This window comes from Acanthopagrus latus, chromosome 16 (genome assembly GCF_904848185.1).
Source record: "Acanthopagrus latus isolate v.2019 chromosome 16, fAcaLat1.1, whole genome shotgun sequence".
Lineage (NCBI taxonomy): Eukaryota > Metazoa > Chordata > Actinopteri > Spariformes > Sparidae > Acanthopagrus > Acanthopagrus latus.
In genome coordinates, this window is record NC_051054.1 from 4,650,068 (window position 1) to 4,665,194 (window position 15,127).

The 15,127-nt window shown below is 42.5% G+C and overlaps 1 protein-coding gene across 5 annotated transcripts; it reads right to left on the minus strand.

Moving 5' to 3' along the window:
* Positions 1-54: 54 nt before the first annotated feature.
* On the minus strand, positions 55-14,681 carry shprh (SNF2 histone linker PHD RING helicase). 5 transcript variants are annotated; one of them, XM_037071979.1, is made up of 30 exons: positions 14,526-14,681; positions 12,812-13,405; positions 9,868-9,997; positions 9,471-9,689; positions 9,178-9,256; positions 8,641-8,791; positions 8,249-8,351; positions 7,913-8,172; positions 7,180-7,818; positions 6,321-6,572; positions 6,111-6,189; positions 5,854-6,017; positions 5,466-5,722; positions 5,097-5,218; positions 4,739-4,827; positions 4,386-4,478; positions 4,167-4,274; positions 3,591-3,733; positions 3,336-3,509; positions 3,191-3,253; positions 2,878-3,103; positions 2,571-2,708; positions 2,132-2,233; positions 1,979-2,050; positions 1,573-1,761; positions 1,325-1,417; positions 1,152-1,238; positions 824-1,002; positions 667-747; positions 55-587 (listed from the first exon to the last, which is right to left on the minus strand). In XM_037071979.1, the coding sequence occupies exons 2-30, from the start codon at positions 13,394-13,396 to the stop codon at positions 491-493; spliced, it is 4,974 nt and encodes a 1,657-aa protein (XP_036927874.1). In that variant the 5' UTR covers positions 13,397-13,405; positions 14,526-14,681; the 3' UTR covers positions 55-490. The 5 variants fall into 5 exon arrangements, with proteins under 5 accessions (XP_036927874.1, XP_036927875.1, XP_036927878.1 ...); XM_037071980.1 differs by having other exon boundaries at positions 14,520-14,681; XM_037071983.1 differs by lacking the exons at positions 12,812-13,405; positions 14,526-14,681 and adding an exon at positions 11,239-11,441.
* Between the last annotated feature and the right edge of the window lie 446 nt (positions 14,682-15,127).

Consider the following 15,127-nt stretch of genomic DNA (forward strand, 5'->3'; position numbering starts at 1 on the left):
TTTACTACACAGAAATAAACCACAAGAAAAGCACCGGACAAAAAGAGCAGGTCATAACGGGCCAACAACCTCTGGCCATCGACAGTCTTTTATTTCCTGACTGCTGTGAGAATCCTTCAATCTCAATCTGAAGTCCTCCATTTTCATCCTTAATGCATGTACTTATTATTAGATCAAGACAAGCAACATTACTGTACAGTCTGGTCAAATGTGATCATCAAACATTTACTTAGTATGTTACTGAATCAGTTACATCCATGACAACAAGTGATCCAATTACACAAATATTCAAAAGAGATTAAAAATGAAATACAGTTAAGAAACGTGTCGCAGTCTGTCGTCGGTGATCTGCTAAAATATCTTTTTGGGAATGCGTTTGGTAACTTTAATGTATAAAAAGTTAAATGTGCAAAATCAGAGTGTTTATAGAACCACTGTGTAAAGAGTGAGCTCTCTTTGCCTGTGTATCCTCAACAGGTGTGTCCAGGTGTTACTCCAGATGTTCTGTGTCTTCAGTGAACAGATCAGCCAGGTCGGCTACTGTCAGCACGGCGGCCTCCGAGTGCTTCATGGCTGTGGTGGTGTGACTAGAATTAAATAAAAAGGGATTATTTTATCATACCTAAATAACTTGGTTTTAAACACTCAGTATTTTGTGACTCTCACCTTTTCTCTGCCGTCTTCAGCATTGCCTGCATCCTCTCTTCGATAGTGGATTTGATTAAGAATCTGTGAACAAATGTCGGCCTGGTGGACAGAGAAAAACACACAAATTACATCCAGTGTACAAATCTTTTCACAGATTTAACTCTCTGCTTCTTACTTGGTTTGGCCGATCCGGTGCACTCTGCCGATGGCCTGGAGCTCGTGAGCAGGGTTGAGGATCGGCTCCACCAGCAGCACGTGAGTCGCTTCGATGATGTTCAGACCGTTGGACCCGGTGTGGAGAGGAAGGAGGAGGATGTTGATCTTCTCTTCGTATTTGAAGGAACACAAGTTCTCCTGGAAAATTCAAGTCGATGCTCTAGTTACAACCACACAAAGTTAAAGAATATCTACATTTTTGGTTCTTGCTCGATTGGTTTGAGTACAACATGTGTGGGATTACTTTTAAGTTTCATTACAGCAATACAAAATGTCGCTATTCAAACCTGGAATTTGTGAATCCCGTTGATTTGAGAGAACTCCATGTTGTTGTCAAACAAAGCCTTCGCAATGATGTCCAGGACACTCAGCCACTGTGCACGACAACAAACAACTGGGTCAGATCCAAACTCGATATCATCGATATAAATCTGGCAGAGCGGGGATGGTTTACAGTTACCGTGGAGAAGACGAGACACTTGGCCCCGGGGTCGGTCATTTGAATCTTCTTCAGCGTTCTCACTACTGCTTCCACTTTGGTAGAGTGGCTTCCCTGACAACCACAGGAGGAGGAAAATTAGACTTGGGTTTTTAAATGAATGAAAATGGGCCAAATAAAGCTGTGTTAAATTATAATCAAGCACATTATAAGGCATGTATCAAAAGTTTAACCCCCCCCAGATCTGTGGCAGAGTGTTGCCGACTGACCTTGACAGGTATGTCCTGGTCCTGGCTGGATGACTGGGTGGTGAACACGTAGGAGATCTCAGTGTGCGACGTGGTCTGCCTACAAATGGCACATTTGATGGCTCGCCGCCTCGAGCCCACGCTGTACTGCTCCACAATGATGGCGATGCACTCATTGCAGAAGCAGTGGCCGCAGGTCAGCACTGCCCACTGGAAAAGAGAGCCAGACGAGATGATCAGAGCAGAACAGGACACTACCTTTGATGGAAAACTAATAATTTTATTTGCAGAGTACACTTCTTGATAAAGTGACAAAACATTTCAAGAGAAAGAGACAATAAATCATTCAAATCAGTTAAAGGTCAGTTTAAAAAGCTCAAGACAGTCACATATAAATACAATCTACCACCGTCTTAACAACACTCACCTCCTGTCCCAGGGACCGGGCGCAGATGGGACATGGCTCTGGGTTCAGCCCCCCAGTTGACTTGTCCTGGGACTGGAGCAAAGGGACATCACACAGTTTGAGATAAAGTGGGAACCAATTTGTGCTTTGTAGTAACTATCAAACATAAACTACCTTCTCCAGATTCGTGAGGTACAGAAACTGGCCGAGCTTCTTCTGGAGTTGAGACTTGGCCACCGCCTGGTCGTTCAGAAGCTTCACTCTGTTCTGCTCCACCTGCGGGCAAAGCAACCGAGGGCAGAGGTCAGGAATGCAATAAAAATAGTTAAAGCAGAATATTACATCCTTGGAAACTTTCACCAACAAAAAACAAAGCAATTGTGCAAAACACCGGGTGAGAGTCGGGCTGCTTTCTCTAAATTTTTCTCTCAGCTTTGTGGCATTACGTTATTAAAGAGCAGAAACGAAAAGTTCACGTCCTCATCATTACTAGAGTCTGAGGTCTAACTCTCTCTCTGCTTCTCTGCTAAGCATGTCAGTGATTCTCAGTAGATCAGAGGCTCAGAGTGAGGGGAGACTGTCCACTAGTTCATCGATCAGGGATGTATTTCACCTCATGAGGTTCGATGATGTGCAGCAGTTTGGGCTTCGGTTCATCGGGAAGACGCACGCGCAGTCTCTCAGTGGCCATACCCAGCTCATCGATGGCCGACACATGATTCCTAAGCACCATCCAGTACTCATGCAGCACCTGAGAAGGGACAGAGGAAGCTTTCATTACAGATATTGTGTCTCTGATATCAGCGCTTTAAACAGTTGCAAGATACAGAGGAGGATGCACAGCTTTTTTTTCCAACTCTTCATCTTCAAGCACAACCTATTTCAAAAGCCACAGATGGGTTCAAATTGTGTGTGCACACCTTGTACTCTTTCTTCCAGTTCTCAAACAGCTCCATGAAAGTGTTGCCCTCCTCCACCAGCTCTGGGTCCATGCGCTTCCACTTGGCGAAGGACAGGATGGCTTTCAGAGTGCGCTCAGTCTCACTGGCTGCCCACAGACCTCGGCTGGTGGTGGGGAGACGGTCGTCCACCAGCCCGTCTTCATCCTCGATCATTTCTTCAAAGATGGCCGTCTGACCTTTTACCCTGTCAGGGAAATTTCCTCATCGGTCAGTGACTTAAGTTTCAATGCAGTCTGAGTGATAGTCCGGTACTAAACGCTGCTCTACTTACGTGTGAGAAAACAGCTTCGACTCATAATCTGTGAAAAGTTCATCCGCTTTGCAAAAAACACAACTAGAAAAATGACATGAGAAGAATATTAGTTATAGTAAATAGTAGGTTTAATAGGAAGGTGAAATCAAGCCTGGCGTCTTACTTATTGAGTGGCAGTCTCATAGGCCTGAGGTGACAGACGGTGGCCTCATCGATCACTTTCTGTGAAGCCGGGCCTTCAAGACTCTTCACCGCGTCTTGGACCGTCTTTTGGGATTTCATCAGATCTTGCATTTGGGATGTGAGTATGAATTGCAGCCCACAGGCATCACGAAACCTGCAGGAGGTCCCATTTGCATTTAATACATTTGTGCTGTCATTAACTATTGTCCTGTTTTTTATCAAATAGATTGTTTACTTGTCTGCCATGGAGAGCTTGTGTGCTTGTTGTTTGTAGCTGGATGTCAGCTCGTTCTTGACGCGGGACACCAGATCATCGTCGATGGAGGACCGGATCGCTTTCTGGATGACATCCAGCCACCAGGGAGAGTTCAGCTTGACCTGGAGAAACAATTTAATTGTGTTAAGTTTTCTTTCTGATTTAATCTGTTTATGATCTCACAATTTGTTCTTTAAGATGTGATATGAAGAAAATGTCTTATATATTCATATCATCATAATAAAAAGGGTTTAAACTTTTAATATTAACAAAAGTGGTTCAAAAAAGAAATTCCATTCATACGCAGCAAAATCAGAGCAATGAAACTGAATTCCTGCAGTGTGACTCACATCTAACTTATTGTCTGAGGACACAACTGGATATTCTGATCTTGGAAGCCAATTCCTCAAGTTTAAATTCAGGTTTATGCTTGCTATAATTTTTGCTATATAAAAGTTAATCTTCTACCAATATATGCAGACAAACAATGATACAGCACAGCAACGCAGTATACCTTCTACTGTAAATCAATGTAGATGTAAGAGGACTTCTCACTTTGCGTTTCAGCTCCTTGATGTTCTGCAGCACCGGCTGCAGACTCTGGTGAGCGTCTGCTACCTCAGAGTCGTATTTGGTCATGTAGTGCTGTCGAAGCTGCTCCGCCTGCACAGACACAAAGACGAGTGGAAGGAAAACTGCGGCTGCCAATCTTCTAACGACTTCTTCAACACAACAAATTCAAGAACTTTTCAACGACTGTCCGGGCTCAATTACCTCCTCACTTAGCCGGTCGTCTCTCAGCGTGGGAGGTATCCCAGGATGCTTTGCATTCAGCAGTTCCATCAAATTGTGGGTTGCGTGAAGCCTCTGTTTTAACGCAACAGTAAAAAAGACAGAGTAGTGAGAAATGTTTATATAAACTCAGTATCCAATCGTGGTTAAAGAAAAAAAAGGAAATCTGACGTCCTTCATGAATCAATCTCAGTATAGTTAAAAAAGCAACTGTACTTGAACCTAATTCAATTTAAACCTAATGCTGTCGGCTGTCTCTGGAGGGATGGAGGCTGAGAAACGAGACCCTTCATATGTTAATTATGTAAAGACATGAATAGGATGAGGCTTTATACCTGTAATGAATCAGTTTTCAGTCTGCCTTTGTGCTCCTCTGATGAACGAAGCACTTCTCTATACAGCTCTACTGCCTCTGCGAACTCATCTGCAGGTGTCGAAAAAACCGGTGATGATTAGTGACACTCAATATGTTCGCCACATATGGAGCTAATGAGGCGCGCTATACAAACCGACCCCTGCACACACACTCAAGACACATATACACATATATCTCCTTTTCTGAAACAAAACATCTCGGTACAAAAAAGTGTTGGGGGACACAAAGATGAGATCAGGGCCTGTGTTTTGTTTGAACTGATTCCCATGGGAAACTAGGAGCAGATGAAGAACAGGGACAGAAGTGGGGATTTATACCTCTGATGATGTGGATTCCAGCCAGGCCATTGAGTGCGCACACCAATTGTCTGTGAGCTTCTTCACACTCCACTCGACATTTCTTCTGCAGGGACTTCAGGAGCTCTTCCATCGTCATGGTGCTGGGGAGGGGGGGGCACAACAGATAAAACCACTCAACAAAACCCTCCAATGCAAATGACACAGAATGGGTCAACTTTAAATAAACACAAATACACATTATAATTGACAAAAAGGTTGCTGCAGTCTATTACGGCTACTATTTAGTCAAGAAAGATTGCTAATTACCTGCTGCAGCTTGCAGCTGCCTTCAGATAAAGACCTCTCCTCTTGTTTACGAGCAGCTTGAGAACATAAAGTGTCATCTACCTTTTCTGCAGAGGCAGGAACTCCCCCCTCACAGCCTGCGGATGGCAGCAAGCTTGGCGCAGCCTCAGCAGCGGACACAGGATGGTGTTGACGGTGCGGCGGTCGAGGCTGCCGAGTTTGAGGCTCCAGTCAGAGATCTTCCTGAGTTTGACCAGAGCGTCCTGGGAGCACACCTCGTGCTGACGGTGGTAGAAGTGACCCTCGACGGGGGAGAAGTGCAGCCAGTGCACCTCCTCTGTCTGGGGGGGGATCTGGATCTGGAAAGCAAAGACAAGATCATCAAACACACCTCAACAACAACAGTACATCAATTTAATTGTCCATAAGAGATTCTTTAAAAATTGTGTTCAAAGTTTTGTCATTTACAGTCAAACAGTCACAGATTTACCTGATCAATGACATCTTTCTTCGCCGATCGCCACAATAATTGAGCAATAACGAAGTAAAGAGGCTCTGTGTTTCCACGTCGATACGGGCGATAGAGCAGCTGGTACCACCAGTGTTTCACCCAGTACGGGTCAACTCCCAGGAAAAGTACAAGGCCATACAGATCTGTACACAAAACAATGTCAGTTCAGAGCAACGTAAACATTCGCGTTTTTCAAGTGGTATTATACAACAACTAATCCTTTTTTGTGGCGTTACCTTCTAAGCCTCTCTGGACAGGAGTGCCACTGACGCACCAGCGGTTAACAGATGCCAGACGTAGTGCCATCTCTGCAGCCTGAAAGTATAAAAGGAGCATAAATAACTCTGTTGACAGGATCAATAAAGAACCACAGACTTTAGAAATGAGGGCATACACACAGTAACTACCCATCCAATAAAACATACAGGTACTTATTTTGGACTGACCTTCGCAGTGGGACACTCGACCATCTGAGCCTCGTCCAGACAGATCCGCCACCACTCCACAGCCACCAGAGGGCTGGGTATGGCCATGTAGCGCTTCTGGTTGCGGAAGCGGCGTCCGTCCTTACTGTTGCTGTGGGGAATGTCGACGTAGTTGAGCTCTGACCGCAGCACGTCGTAGGTGGTGATGACCACGTCCTGCTCAGCGAGCATATGAGGCTGAATGAATCCGTGCTTCTTCACACCCTGATAAACCTGAGACGGAGAGGTCAAATTAATTAGCCAAGTACTTTTGAGCTTTACAGTTTTGTCAGTGAGTGGTTTTTGGAAGAGCTAGAGAATACTAATTAATTTGTGAGAGACCCATATTTGATAAGAGAATTGTGTAGAAGCATTAATGAAGAACAAAATCCAAGTGTTCCTAAGAGGTCTCTTGAACAATTATAATTCTTAATCTCTCTTGGAATTGACTGTTGCTGCAGCAGATGGTGTGTAAACACAGCATCAGCTACAGAGAACCTAACACATATCAGCCTTAACTGTGTAAAACTACCACTTGAGACAAAAGGCTGCATGTAAGTTATGTTATTTAGACTATATATCATCACCAAATGAAGACACTTTCCAAATATGCTGCTACAGGTTCTGATTACAGTGTCAGAATCTGACCTTTTTGGTACCAACATCCATGAGAGATACATGTAGATATGATACTTAATGATCACGACTTATTAGGGAAACCTGAGAGACAAAAAAACATCCCAACATTCAATCTGATTTCTGTTGATTTACCGTGAGAGTGTCAGATGTATCATTTCTACCCTGCAGATAAAAGAACATCTACATCCATCTACTTTCTCACCAGCACTCGCAGTGAGGAGGACCTGATGTGCCGGTTGATCTCCTCCACCCACTGGTGGCAGATGGAGCTCGGGGAGATGATGAGGGTGGCGCCGGTGGAGACGGGCTTCATGGCGACCAGGCAGTGAGGGCAGTAGAAAGGAGTCGTTTCAAGGCTTTCTTCTTTGTAGTTCACACAGTCTGCATGCTGCCACAGCTGGCAGTTCATACACTGGACGCGAGCCTTGTAGTCAACAATACCCAGTTCACCACAGATACACTCAAAGCGGTAATCCGGAGTGTTGAAAGGGAAAACAGACGCTCTGGTGGGTGTTTCTGTCTCCTCGTGTGAATCAAGCTGAGGTGCATCTTCGGGCAGATCAACCAGTCTGGAAATGTCCTGCGTGTCTGACTTATCCTGAGATGTCTGTGAGGCTGTCGTGGACGTATCCAGCGTGTCGTCTGACTGATCCGCTCTCTCGTTCAGACTTTCATCCCACTCTTTCTTTGTTTCTGCTTCCTTCGGTGCCAGACACTCAGATGTAGGAGAGTAAAGATCCATTTGATCGTCTGTGAGAGAGTTTTGCAGAGCTGCTTCTGCCTTCTCTTTTGCTCGTCTCTGAAACATCTTCCTGGGCGTGCTCTCCATGCTTTTATAAGTCTAACAAAAAAAGATGAATCAGGCACAATTAAATAACATAACCAAGAAATATTTGTCACACAAACCATTTTTACTTGAAGCTCTTTATTCTTACAGTCTTGGATGCTCCTGCTAACATCTTCTTTGTCTCCTTGTATTTCTTTCCCAGCTTAAAAGACCCTGCCAAGCCTCGACCTTTGACTCGATCAACCAGCCCTTCATCTATCAGCTTCACCAGGGTCTTCTTGATGTGGTTACGGTTCTTCAAGAGGTCATAACCATACGTGGCACGGATGTAGGTGAAGACGGCGTTGAAGGAGGCCCCTTTGCCGGTTCTCATCTCCTTGATCGCAGTGAGGAGCATGACACGCACAGCTGCACAGAAAAAATCTCAATCAAACTGCAGTGGCGATAAAAGCTGTGATGCGTGGAAGGATTGTGAGTGACATACTTGGGTATGATGCTTTTATTTTCGGCTGAACTTCAGCCTTGCAGCGGTTAATTTTCTTTCTTTCAAGGGGAGGAGGAGGTACAAAATAATTTACAGATTTTCCCTGCAAGTAAAAAAAAGAGATTTTACATTTTCACAGGCTGGTTGAAGTTAAATTAAATAAGTAGAAAAATGTCCAATATTATACAAATATTTCTATAGCTGTTACTTAGTTTTGATGATATAGAGATTTTGTCTTGAATATAATGGTGGCACTTAAAGCGTCAAAAAGATACTTTTAAATGACAAAATCATAAGTTACTCAAAATAATACAATTAAATAGCACTGAAATGTAAGTAAAGAAAATGGTGATTTTCTGTCTTTTAAATTGTTGCAGCTTGCTGATCCTCACCACAGGCAGTGTGAGGGCCTCCTGCTCCAGGCCCTGTCGAGTGTGAAACAGGATAAGGGCCAGAACTTCCACCGTCTTTCCCAGGCCCATTTCATCAGCCAGGATCCCACCAGGCCACTCCACACCCGCCAGGGGAAATTCTCGGATTAAGCTAAGAAAAAAAAATTAAAAAACCCACAAAAAAATATGTTCATGTTGGTTCAGATACAAGTTCATGACATCTCTGCTGTTGACCTACGATAATGGAGGTGAATGTTGTGCTGCTAAAATTTGGAAAACACGTAAAAAATCATTCGCAATAAGGTCAGCAGATTATTTTGACAATTAAATTTATAGTTTCTGGAAAAACAGGTTGCTCTTAAGCTTTTGTAATATTTTTTTATGTTTTGAGCACCTAAAGTAAATTCCTGCATCCCTTTTGCTCAATGATGGCAACAGATTTTAGATCTGTCTGGGTAGCTAGAACTGTAAAACATAAATATGTTTTTGTGATTTAAGTGAATTGACCTGTTACTGTGAGTGGATACAATTTCTTACCAGCCAGTAAAAGGGTTGTAGAACAGCTTCTTTCCACACAAGGTGATCAACTCCCTCCAGAGGAAATGCAGCATTTGTTCTACACAGAGATGGAAAATATTGACAATCTTAACAGTCTGAGCAGTTCTAACAAGGACCTTTTCCACAACAGAAGCTTAATAAACTGTTATATAGGGGTTACTTTCACATCTACTAGTCCACTTTAACTAGAATAATAATTAAAACCACCAGTCAAGAGTGCAGCAAAGAATCAGGGTGGCAATGTTCAGGTGTACCAGACCAGAAGTGATTACCTTTTGGTGAAGTGTTCCTGAATTTCTCCCTCCTCAGCATCCAGTTGACAGCCTGTCTCTGGTAAGGTCTGAGAACAGGAATAAGAGCTTTGTGCTGGACGTCGTAAGTCACCTCCTGATTCTCTCTCTGGTGCACATGTCTGACGTAGTCGTAGAGTTCCTCGACATTTTGCCTCTCCAGGTCGGTGTCACATTCCTCCTGATCATTCTCTACAACTTCTACATGAAAAACACAGCAGAGAAATCTTATATTTCCCGACAGAACGTTGTGTTTTATAATCACTGTTAAGGATTACACCCGCTTCAAGCCTCACACTGCTTTACATTGAATTTAATGGTGAGGCAGTCGTTGTATTTAGTAACTTGGATCACAGCATGCATTAAACCAGACACTCACCGGGGATAATAAAATCGTAGAAATACTCCATTAAAATCTGCATTAGTTGATTTGCTTTCTTCAGCCGAGCATTTCCCTCACTGAGGAACTCAGGTTTCCCGAGCCCTGTTTCCAGCAAGTAAATCCCCACCTGCCAGACACAAAAAAGATAACAGCTATTGGAGGGAAATACTTTGACAGTTAACCAGTGTAAGGAGCAGGTATGAAGGATTTTTCATTCCAAATGAAGACTATGACAGTGGATTTGACCACTTAGGCTCCCAGTACAGTTTGATGCATCAGTGTACTGAGGTAATTTAAGATAACAGAGTTTATTGTTAAAATTTAAAATATCCTGATACTGTCACATATCTTTGTAACAAGTGTTTGATAACTACATACATACAAATAGTATGTGTATATTGGCAAATACTGTATATATATATATATATATATATATATATATATATATATATACACACACACACATTTTTAAATATATATAAAATATATGTTAAAAAAAGGCAGTAAAAAAAACAATAAAACATAAAACAATATGAATAAGAACCAAAAAACCCAAAAGACAAAATTATTTACACTACTGCACTCCAAAGAACCACCTGAGTCTCCTCAGAAGAATCAGTCTGCTCATTATTCCAGCTTCAGGTTTTGGTAATTCATACAAACACTGTTAAAAACCGCGGCGTGTTTCTATAGTTACAGCGCCAACTGCACAGCTTGTGGTCAGAAACAGACCCGTCCCTGCCTGGACGCGAACCACCAACCACGATTTCTTAACGGTTGCGCGCGTGCGCACTGAGGACATTCGCGTTCGCAGACACTTTAACCGCTCGACTATCGCAGATAACGGCTCTAAACTCTGAAAAAAGGGGGGTCATTTGTGTTTTGCTCAATAAGAAACAAATTTACAAATTTATTCACACTACTGCACTCCAAAGGACGGCCTGAGTCTCCTCAGCAGAATCAATTTGCTCATTATTCCAACTTCAGGATTTAGTAATTCATATAACGCTGTTAAAAACCGCGGAATGTTTCTATAGTTACAGCGCGGACAATGCACAGCCTGCGCCCGAAACGGACTCGTCCCAGCCTGGACGCGAACTCACAACCACAGGTTCTCAAAGGTTGTGCGCATGCGCACTGACGAGATTCGAGAGTTACGCCGCTTCGATTCCCCTCGGCCATGACGGATGACGGTTCCCAGCCGTGGAAAATGGGGGGTCAGCCGGTGGACTCTTAGCGCCTGTGTCTCAAACCTGCCTAACTTACACGGGGAGTTGGGAAATGTCAAAACACCGACACACGGACACCACTATTAAATAACACAATGCAACTCGTTATGTCCACCCGCCACACGTGTAAGGTACTTGCCTGCAGGCTTTAATTTCAGGGGCGGACGATCTCCGGTCGCAGTCTCCCTCCAGATAATTATTTTTTTCTAATGTCCCCCCCCCCAAAAAAAGTTATCCGCCCTTCTGAACCGTTTACACATCAAGTGGAGACAACAGGGTCGTACAGAGCAAGACTTGTGCTCCAGCTCACCTCAACGGTAATGGCATTCAAAGTCAGGATGTGGGAGAACGCAAAAAAAAATTTTTAATTAAATTAAATTAAAATTAACATTAAATACCGATGATTGATCGCTGCTGAGTCAGTCTAAAATGTTGAAATAGAAACTTTTTCTCATTTTGCCCAAGTCTTAAAAAATGAGTTCTCTGTCAAGCTCATACAAGCCTTCACGTAAAACAATTGATAAAAGGTTGTGACAACTGATTGGTACAATTAAGGACCTTTCAGTTGAGAGTGATCATCTGCGTGTCAACAGCACTCTAAGTGTCCGGCTGTCAGCCAGAGCCGGCATGCTATGCGCATGACACCGACCTCCGCAGGCAGCCTGTGCCCGTAGAGTACTTCCGCCTCTTCGGTTGTTATGCACAGGCGTACCTGTTTACGGGATTGTTGTGACATCCCCAGAGAGACGCAATGTCGTCAGACATACGTCACACAACTGGGGGTAATGTAGTGTGCGTGACACCAGCCCGCAGAATCATTTCACTCCAACAGACATAAACGTTCCACGCGTATTTATAGACGTGTGGCGGCATCCTCCTATCACTCATGGTGCCAACTTATTCATGTATTTATTTTTTTTTGACAATTATTATGCCCGACACACAGTCACAACCAATACTCACTCACCACACAGTTTTCACTTTTGAATTTGCTTTACTTTTCTAATGATTGGCCTCCATTTGGCTGAGATGGCCTAAAAAGAATTCTCGTCAAGTATCCATAGAACGTGCACTTTTTAATTTCCGACCTGTGATTGGTCGCAGTAGTGCATCTTATTTAGGGCATTCTATCACAAAAACATCCGATGTCATGGCGCTCATGATTTAATTACTGGTATTGTGATAATTTGTTTTAGAATATTAATATTATTATAGGTCAGTCACGTTCTGATTGGTGAAGCAGGTTATAGTCAAACAATTGTCCCGTCATGGCAGCATCAAGAAGACACTGTAGATGCTCTGATTGTAGCTGATTACTACAAATGCATATCAATGAATTTCTGCTCACTCAACACATACAATGGACGACCTGTATGCCTGTTTTTTTGTTGTTCTTTTTACTCAATAGATAAGGTGTTTTCACCTACTGCTACTTTTGATATTTCAATACATTCACTGCCATAAATTACTTTTGATACTGGAGTACATTTAATATCAGATAAATTAAGACATGTACTCAAGTGCTCACATGGATGATTTTCACATCACAAAAGTCATATTTTAACACCATATCTTTACTTAACACAAGATAATCCTTTATTAGCAATATTACAGCAGCAAAGGGGACAACAAAAACCGAGAGCATCAATTAACAATATGCCTAATAAATAAGTCATATTATATATAATATATTTATACACAACTTCTCATACCTTGACTGACTCTTCTTTCATCTGGTGGCAGAGCTGCACCACCCTCCTCTTCTGCATCCAGTCGAGGTCCTCCAGTGGGATCACACTGAGGCTGCACTCCGCTGTGCAAGTGTCCTCATCAGGCCTCCACTGCAGCCCTGAAGTCTCATCGTAGCTGCTGTAGCTGATGCAGAGCTGCTCACCCATCCTGTGGAGGATGAAAGCTCTCTGTTCGCAGTCCGATGGGATCCAAGACGGCCGGATGCTGAACTCCCCAATGAGCGCCTTCCAGATGTGGCCCAGCTTCAAAGCTGGCTCCACGGTGAGGGCCAGGGAGGCTGAGGCAGCGATGCCATCTGACGATGTGCCAGGGAGTTCCTCTATAAACCGGACAGTGCGGTCACTGGCCGTCTCTACAACGTCCTCAGTGGTCGAGGGCAAGGAGCAGCTGGGAGTCGGGTCGACAGGAAGCACGGTGCAGGTTGGTATTTGGTCCTCTTCCTGGATCGTCTCGTTCTTGCGGTCCTCCAGCATGTTCCAGTTCAACCTCTTCTTGTCTTCCTCGTCCACCCTCACAGGAGGGGCCCTCTTTCTTCTGCTACTCATGGTTAAACTCTGCACAGAAAGCAAATTACTTGTTAATTACAAAATAAATTCTAGTTTCCTTCAAAGGGCTAAGGTATATAGACAATATATGACTCATAATTAAAAAAAACAACCCTTTTTTTTATTTTGGGGGGATATCAACAAAACAACACCAGCCCTTTCTACATATAAATGATATATATATTATATTGATTATTTAACATTCTCTAACCTTAAACCTTTCCACCAATCACTCATTGGTTTAATTTTGGTGTATTTGATGGTTCATGGTTACAGTTTTCCTACATGTACTTAAATATGTAAATCATACATATTTTTACATGAATATACTGTATACTATGGGCCACTCCTTCTGGATTTGGAAAGTGTCATGAGATAACTTCTTTTGTGAATTGGCACTATTTTGAAACCTATTCTATTTTAGCTTATTTTCCCATTTCTAAATCTGTTTAGATGTTTTATTTCTTGATGTCCTCCTACTTGTTTTTAAGGCCTTTCATGCCCCTGTAAAGCACTTGGAGTTGCCTTGTGTCTGAATTGTGCTACACAAATCAACTTGCCTTATATCATGAAAATGTGCTAACTTGGCTTTGTTGCAGCATGCAATGTGTAAAGCAACTGCTGACTAAAATCACAAATCATAATAAAATAAAGTGGAGTAAGAAGTTCAATAATTGCCTCCAAAATGAAGCGGACCGGAAGAATTGAGTATTAAATAGAGTATTAAAATACTAAAGTAAAGAACAAGTGAACTTGTGTGTATACGGCTGATAAACTAAGTATTTCACCACATGCTTGTGCACTCATTGTGTATTTTATGTGCAGGAAATAACACAAGGTGGAGCAGCTAACTTCTTTCACTTCACAGCTCATCTTCTGTATTAACCAGGTCACAAATCTCGTAATAAACCGACTGCTAGCTAGCTAACGAGTGTGTTAGTTCATTTAGTCTTACATGACACCATTTATAAATACCCTAATTATGTTCGTTTAAAGTTTTAATCCGAGAAAACTGGCTTCAGGTCTTCAGTGTACGAACCCTGTTACAAAACGAGAACACTTTGAGGCTGTGCGGCTGCGTATTTTATCGTCTGACTGTAAACAAGCGAATAAAATTAAGCACATTTACTCTTCGAGCCTCCCACAAAGCGCTCCGGTTTCTATCGCTGCACCAGAAGTCGTTTCACGTCCCCGCAGCTCCACATAATCCGCCTGACATGCACCAAAACACTCATTTACCACCTCCAAATATTACATTCATGCCCCAATGTTGCTGTTCGCCATTTTTAAATGCAGGAAGTGACGTGAGAGCAGAGGACCATGGACGTCACGTCGTTTCCGGTTTCAGAATAAACTTTGTTCTCTAGTGGATGGAGACAGAAGAATATATTTTTTAATCCTGTTTGAATTGTGCTCTAAATTTCATATATACTAATTGTTAATTTAAAAGATAATTTTTCAACTCCGCAACATTTTTCTGAAATAAAATCCCGTGGGGTCCGCCGGAAGTGGCTGGTAATACTTTACTACTGCCACTAAAATAAAAATTACATTATATTTTATCAATACAAGTTATAATTACAATATATAGTAATATTTATAGTATAAAAGTAATAATAGTAATATTTGTTATCACTTCCTGATAAGATATAGAAAGAGTTTCATACATTTTTACAAAATTAAAAGGTTAAAAATACATTATGCAATATTTTAGTCATGGCAACATTTTAA

What these genes read in the sequence shown, in the direction of transcription:
- shprh (XM_037071979.1), bottom strand. Translation starts at nt 13,396, where the DNA reads ATGAGTAGCAGAAGAAAGAGGGCCCCTCCTGTGAGGGTGGACGAGGAA. An exon ending in AATAAAAGCATCATACCCAA is followed by an intron (nt 8,173 to 8,248) that starts GTATGTCACTCA and finishes TTTTCTGTGCAG; the next exon opens with CTGTGCGTGTCATGCTCCTC. An exon ending in ACCTCACGAATCTGGAGAAG is followed by an intron (nt 2,051 to 2,131) that starts GTAGTTTATGTT and finishes CCTTTGCTCCAG; the next exon opens with TCCCAGGACAAGTCAACTGG.